The 7,226-nt window shown below is 60.3% G+C and overlaps 2 protein-coding genes across 2 annotated transcripts; one reads left to right on the plus strand and one right to left on the minus strand.

Moving 5' to 3' along the window:
- The first annotated feature begins 833 nt into the window (after nt 1-833).
- LOC101360129 (protein CXorf40A-like) lies at nt 834-3,763 on the plus strand. Its single transcript, XM_004391152.2, has 3 exons — nt 834-1,073; nt 1,158-1,464; nt 2,229-3,763. Exons 2-3 carry the CDS (start codon nt 1,212-1,214, stop codon nt 2,450-2,452), a joined length of 477 nt encoding a protein of 158 aa, XP_004391209.1. The 5' UTR covers nt 834-1,073; nt 1,158-1,211; the 3' UTR covers nt 2,453-3,763.
- Nucleotides 3,764-3,831: 68 nt separating this feature from the next.
- On the minus strand, nt 3,832-5,774 carry LOC101360393 (heat shock transcription factor, X-linked member 3-like). The gene is made up of 2 exons (XM_004391153.2): nt 4,863-5,774; nt 3,832-4,437 (listed from the first exon to the last, which is right to left on the minus strand). Exons 1-2 carry the CDS (start codon nt 5,238-5,240, stop codon nt 3,832-3,834), a joined length of 984 nt encoding a protein of 327 aa, XP_004391210.1. The 5' UTR covers nt 5,241-5,774.
- Nucleotides 5,775-7,226: the final 1,452 nt, after the last annotated feature.

A 7,226-nucleotide genomic window follows, 5' to 3' on the forward strand; every position in this document is an offset into this window, starting at 1 on the left:
AGCAGAGGAAGAGGCTCTTCTGAAGGAGACTGAGAGCGGGGTGCGAGAAGAAGGAGGAGGCAGGGCAGGTGGTGTCTCTGGAGGGGACGAGAGTCGGGGTAGCGAGTGTCGGTGCTGTCAGTGCCCGGGCACCAGGCTGAGCACCATCCCTGGACAGGTCCCCTGCTCCTCACGGTCATCCCTGAGGCAGGGACCCATGGCACAACGGATGTGCACTGGAGGGAGCGGAGGATCAGAGAGATGGAGATCCCAGGCCATGCAGGACGCGCTGGGTGTGCCCCAGCAGCCCGACTCCAGGACTGGTGCACCGCCCCAGGGCGTCATAACTGCCTCCCCAGGAGAGTGGGATGATGGGCTGCTCAGGGGGGCCCTGCTGGAGTGATCCCGTCAGACGAGGCTGGAACGTCTCCGGGGGAGGCTGCGTGAAGTCGGGTCCCTGTGACCGGGAGCGCCTCGTTTTCTGCTCCGGGTGGGGAGAAGGTAGCTCCGACCCCGCAGAGCCACGTGGAGCTTTAAACTCGATTCTCCGTGGTCGCACCGCCTGAGTGCCCAGCGGTAGAAGGCATATGTGTGTTAGTGGATGACTTGCCCCTGACGGCCTCGGGGTCCTGTTGGCTCAGGGCAGGGCAGGGCCGGCCACTGCTGGGGGTGAGCAGTGATGGGAGAAGGGCTTGAGGAGGGGTCGGGAAGAGAACCCCCCCCCCCCGCCACGGGGTCTTGTGAGGTGACAGGAAGTCCCAGGGCCGAGGGTGGATGTTCAGGGGCCCAAGGAGGAGCCACGCAAGTGAGGCAGGCAGTGCCTCATGGGTGATGGGGCGGGAGGGAGCCCTGCAGTGTCTCATGAGTGCATGGGAGAGGGCTGACGGCTGGGGCCCCCTCCGCCCGCTAGGCCCAGGCCCTCCTGTGTCCCATCAGGTGATCTCTGGGCCGCACCCAGTGCACGCTGTCCTGGCTCTGACTCGGACGAACACCAGTCACCAGATCCACACCCTCCTACGGGTCCCGCCACGGCGCGGATGCAGTGACCCAGTGTGCATAGGGAAGGAGTGAATGTTCTCCGCTCCCTGGTCGAGGTCAGTGCAGTTTCGGGGCACGCTGGGGGCGTCAGGCCCACGGGCTGTGGCTGACAGGGCTGGTGGTGACTGTGGTCCCCGCAGGGCACGTCCTGTTCCCGTAGCCACACTGAGAGGAAGAGCAGAGAGCTCGAGGAGATGAAGTTTGCCTGCCTCTCCTTCCGGCAGCCCTATGCCGGCTTGGTCCTGAACCGAGTCAAGACCCTGGAGACGCGCTGGCGTCCCCTGCTGAGCGGCCACTGCAACCGGACCCTGGCCGTGCACATCGCCCACAGGGACTGGGAAGACAACGCCTGGCGGGAGTTGCTGCTGGACAGGCTGGGGATGACACCAGCCCAGGTCCAGGCCCTGATCCGGGACGGGGAGCGATTCGGCCGAGGGGTGATTGCAGGCGAGTGACACCAGGCACAGCTGGTGGAGGGAGGATCCACCTTCTCTTTACTGCTGAGCCGGGTTCTGAGGGGCTGTGAGCAGCTACCTTCAGAGGGCGGGGGCAGGCGGGGGGCCCTGGGCGGGAGCTGGAGCCCAGTCCTCGACAGTCGATGCCCACTCGGGGCCGTAGCCCCCCAAGGTGATCTGAGAGGCCAGCCGAGGCAGGTCCATTTTCGCACGTGTTGTCGTTTGTGTGCACGTGTGTGCGTGTGCCTGGAGGAGACCATCAGAGGCACTGCAGCTCTTAGGGCAGGTCGGGGCCTCCAGAGTCAGCCTGCCAGCCTGGGGTCCCGGGCCCACCCCATCCCCAGCTAGCGGCGTCCTGGGCAAGTCGCCTCACCTCTCGGGTGGAGGCCAACGGCACCGTCAGCACCTGGTACCTGGTGGCCTGCGGCGGCATCGTCTTCCCTGTGAGTCCCCAGTGGCCGGGTCCCCTGCCGACTGCCACCCTGAGAGTCTGGGCAGGCCCCACAGGGTCCTCGTGGGATCCCTGAGGAGCAGGCCCTCCTCCTCCTGCCTTGGAGCCCTCCCTCGGCCTTCCCTGGCATGCCCTGAGCAGAGTCTGGCACGTCGGGATGCTCCATAAGGGGGGGACTCGGGTCACTGGTGTCCTTGTGGTGCTGTCAGCTTAGTCCGCAGGAGTTGTCACTTTGAATGACCGTGTCGCAGGTGCAGGCTCCGGCACGGAAGGCAGAAACAGGCGTGTGTCTCCTGTGCGTGCAGGGCTCGTCGACCTGGGGGAAACTGTGCAGTGCCCCAACGACCTAGCTCCGGAGGAAGCTGTGCAGCTGGAGACCCGAGCCCTGCTCCCCGACCTGAAGCACAAGTACCTGACGGCGCTCTCTAACCCGCGCTGGCTGCTGGAGCCCATACCTGGGAAAGGCGGCAAGGATGTCTTCCAGGTGGACATCCCAGAGCACCTGATCCCCTCAGGGCAGGAGGCATGACGAGGCAGGCTGCCTGTGAGGGACGGGACCAAGAAGCAAGCCAGACGCCTTCACCGCTGTGACTGGGATCCGTGAACCACGTGACATCCATGAGCCAAGTGACATCTGTGAACCACGTGGCATCCGTGAACCACATGACGTCTGTGAACCATGTGGCATCCATGAACCACGTGACATCCGTGAAGTCACCTCTGCTTGGGAGAGCACGCCCCATGCTGTGCTTTCATGTGACCAACTGACCCGCTCAGTAGGCGGTGGGGAGGGTGGGGCTGTCCTGGGGATATGTCTCTTTGGGCTCCTGGACAGCGTCTCAAGGAGACATTGTCCTGTACCAGGAAATGAACGTCTGGGCAGGGCCACTATCTGGGTATGCTAATACCTGCATCGGGCAAACAAATACACGGAGGTGCCTGTTTAGCATCTGGGGCTCCCTTGTACCCCTCCTGTCTCTTCCATCTGGTCAAACTCATAGATTGTGAGGCAGCATCCCGGGGGCCTCGCAAAAGCCTGAGGCCGGGCCTGAATGTCCCCCGTGCCTGAGCAGCCATGTTGACCTCCTCCCCAGTGAAGAGAACATCTGCACTGACACAGCAGCCACCCCCTCTCCAGTTCCTCGTGCGGGGTCGTAAAGTGGGTTTCCTTCGTGAAGCGCACGTGTCGCACACGTTTGCACGGCTCCTTCACGTCCCCAGAGACCACCCCAGACAGCTCTCCTGGAGCTTGCCTTTGCCCGGCGATAAGTCCGTAGGGGGATTTTTCTATCATTTACCAGCAAACCTTCTACTGGTCGTTGTCTATGAGGATGAGGGGCTGTTTGCCCCTGACCTTGCCTGGGACAGCCCAGCTCTCCTGAGCCAAACTGCAGTGCTAGCGTAACCCTTGGCAGATGGGTGGCCCTGCTTTTAGGGCGTCCTCTGGGGAGCTAGGGACACTCAGCTACAGGCCAGAAATTCCCCAGCCACATCAGGGGGACCCGTGACCCCAAGACCCTCGTTTCCAGGACATGAGTCATGTCAGCTGACACCCCCGTGAGGCCGCAGCAGGGCTGCAGGGAGCAGATCTTCCAGGCTGGCCCTCCCCCCTTCCTCGCAGAGCCCTGGGCTGAGTGTCTGAAGAGGCCACTGCTGCGGAAAGCAGAGGGACAGCAGCGGGCTCCGGAGCCCAGCTCCAGGTGACTTTCTGCCTCTGGCTCGTGCCGATGAGACGCGTTTAGTGTGGAGGGCTAGAGACAACGCAGACTCGCGCTGCTTCTTGCATGTTTTATTTACCCTGTGAGTTTGTTTCTTTATGAAAGGCCAAGATAGGTTCATCCTGAGAAGACAGCTCTCATCACCAGGGGCTGGGGGGCTGGGGGGCTCGGGGGCTGGGCGGCTGGGCGCCTAGGGCGCCTGCTCGTCCTCGAACTGCCGCTGGAACCGCTCGCAGATGGAGCAGTGGTACTCAGAGGGGCTGTCCTCTTCCGAATCGGGGGACTCGTCGGGAGCCATGGCCGACAGCGTCCTCAGCAGGGCGGAGTAGCAGGTGTCATATAGGGTCATGACGGAGCGGTAATCCGGGCTGACCGCGGGCCCGGTGGGCGGCTCCCCCGCCCCCGCCCCCGCCATCCCAGCGCTGGCCGGGGGGTGGAACTGAACATCCGGGGAGGTGCCCTCCCTGCTGGGCACGCTGGGCTGGGTGGGGGGAGGCTGCTCCAGGGCAGCCCCAGACACACTGCTCAGGGACCAGACACTAGAGAATGGGAGGGACTGGGTGGCCCCGGGCCCCGGGGGGACATGGACGGGGTTCACCGGGGGCATCTTGTTGGCTGCCTTCATGGCGTTCTTCTGCTGGATTCTAAGGGAGCGTCTAGTCGCTTCCTGCTGCTTCCCCTTGGCACGCCGCCTGGCCGTGGTGGCTGGTGGGGCGCTGCACTTGACCTGGCCTCTTCGCTGGATGTTTTTGAGGAGCGGAGGGTGGTCCCTCTTAAAGTTGCAGTTGCGGTAGACCTGAAACACAAGGGTCATGTCAGACATCCTGGGATCCCAGGGTCACCCCACCCACTCCCGAAATCCTGGTCTCCTTTTGGTCTGCAGAAAATGTTTTTCCCAAAATGGCTGGCTGGTGTCCCTGTGCCCTAAATCCTGAGCTCACTAAAGGGAAATGTGTTCGCAGATGGACGCATTACTGTGCCACCCGACAGGACCCGGCCTCTTGGAGCTGGTGGTCACACTGCAGGGCGCCTCGAAGGGAGCTGCAGTTTAATGTCAACACCTACAGGTTCAAAGCCTACACTCTGCACTCTGGGTAAATAATGTCTCCTGGGAAAAACACTCTTCCCGGAACGTCAACCCTTTCAGTCTGTCATTCATCCCGACAGACCACAAAGATAATCGAGTAACAGGACGTGGGGACACAAGTGCTTCTACTTTACCGTGACTTCCTTCTTCCCCAGAGAGCCCTTGGGGTGGACTTTGGCGAAGCCGTGGAGGTTAAGTTGCCGAGTGAAACTCCTTAAGGTGTCTGTTTCAAAAATTCTCTCTGCGCCTCTGCGGTGAAGGACTTCCCTCTGGAAGAGGTCTTTCTCGATGATCATGAAGTCGCCGTTGTCGCTCCAGCGCACGGACTTGAACGCGTCGTCCTCCACGATCATCCACAGCTTTCTCGGGAAGGAGAGCTGCAGAGCGGCATTGTCTTCTTCCCCGCCAGCTGCACCCGGGTTTGGGCCCTCTGCTTCCAGCTTGTCTGGGGCGCCCCGGTCTCGGCTCACATCTTGGCCTCCGTACTCGTCCAGAATCTCCCTAGCAGCCATCTTTGGATCAGGGACAGGAGTCAATGGGACCCCTCCTTCTGGCTTGTCAGCAACAGACAGGGCCACGTTGATTTTGTGTGTCTCTCTGGTACCGGGAGTAGCCAGGAGGCTAGGCTAGCATCAGGAGCACTTTGTAGCAAGACTGTACCACTGTCGTGTCCAGTCACAAATGCCTTCGGTCAGAGCGGGGATGGCCAATAAATACTGCCCACAGCATTCTAGAGTCTCGGTAGGGAGGTAACCAGCTGCTGAGGTCATCGCCCCCTTTGTCCCGAGATGTCACCAAGGAGACTCATGGGCCCTCTGGGAGAGGGAGCCCTGGCCGAGTAGGGGAGGGGCCGGGTGGCAGGGACCCATTTTCCCTTTTCTAAAAGTGCAGAAAGACCGGGTTCAAGTTCCCAGAAAAGCCTCCCACCTGCTGACAGGCACATTGTTAGCAGCACCTGCATTTGACCACCCCATCCGCATCGCCTGCCCCAAACACTTCCTCTCAGTGGCCACCTTGGCGCCGCCTCTGAGGCCGCGGCTCCTTCCTTCAGTGGGTGCCGTGGCTGTGCTCTCCGCCCACATTTCTCGCCTCGCACGTGCACTCCGGGCCTCCTTGGGTACTTCCTCTTTCAGTGACTTGATCTGAGGGTTCAGTGTACGCTGCAGCACCGCGCCAGCCCCGTTCTCCCTGCCCCGGGAGCACGCCCACCCCTCCGCAAGTCCTTCTCCACCATTTCCACGATGCTGGAGAGGGGCGGGGGCACGTGGAATGACCTTGTTTGCTTTGTGTCAGATGCTTTTCGCAAGGTCTACTGTACGCAAACTCACGCCCACGGACATGTCTACCTGCTTAGCTAGACTGGACTAGAGGAAACCAACGTGAAAATCCCCACTAATGTGTATTTCAGCATAGGGGAGACTCAGGGCGAGAATGCGGGGACAAAACCCAAACGCAAATCCTCATGGGCCCCAGGTGACATGATGCCACAGTGTGTTTGGTGACCCAGGTTCTCTGTCCTCTGTGGACAGTTTGTTCTCAATAGTCGCCCTTTAGGGAGAGATGTGGCAGAGAGGCCCCGGGGTGAAGGGGCTCTGGGTCCTGTCCCAGCTCTGCACTAAGAGTATCATTCACTCTCACTTAGTTTCTAAAACGGGGTACCAGGAGGGTTTGGAGAGAGAATCTCCCAAGGTGCATTTCAGCACCGAGGCCTCTCAGCCGTCACCAAGCCTCCGCTGCATGGCCCAGGATGGCCCGCCACAGGCAAGAACTTAGTTTATACCTGGGGATATGTGCTCCGAGGTTAGGAATTTAAATGGAGAAGGCTGGCAGCGTCTCCAAAGGAGGCTTCTAGAATCTTCAGTTAAACAGCCAGCTTTCCTCAGTTACAGACCACTGGAATTTTCTGAAGCAAGCTGTTCTTAAAAGACAGAAGGGGAAGTGTCATGTGGCCTAGGCAGCCTATGAACTCCACAGAAGACCTGTGTGGAGGGATTTGGCCATTGGGTGGGACGGAAGGCCATTGGTGGGGAGGAAGATGACTCGGGGAACCACAGTGCTGGCCTTCAGCAAAGAGCAGGTGTTGGCTTTGACTTGGGCAGACTGTGTCCTATGGCTTCTGCCGGATGGTTGTTCCCTGACATTCCTCGTTGCTCTAAGTGTCCCAGGACGTCCACTAGGAGGAAGAGTCTGTTATGGATTGAATTGTGTCCCCCTGAAATATGTGTGGTAATTCCTAACCCCTATAAATGTGCTTGGAGCCCTGGTGGCACAGTGGTTAAGAGCCTGGCTTCTAACCAAAACGTCGGTGGTTCAAATCCACCAGCTGCTCCTTGGAAACCCTATCGGGCAGTTCTACTCTGTCCTATGAGTTGGAATCCACTCGACGGCAACAGGTACACCTGTGGTTATCATCTCCTTTGGAAATGGGCAGTATCAGTGTAGGGTGGGTCTTACGTCAATCTCTTGTGCGATAGAACGGAGATTAAACAGGCAAGAGA

Source organism: Trichechus manatus, unplaced genomic scaffold (genome assembly GCF_000243295.1).
Source record: "Trichechus manatus latirostris isolate Lorelei unplaced genomic scaffold, TriManLat1.0 scaffold01372, whole genome shotgun sequence".
Lineage (NCBI taxonomy): Eukaryota > Metazoa > Chordata > Mammalia > Sirenia > Trichechidae > Trichechus > Trichechus manatus.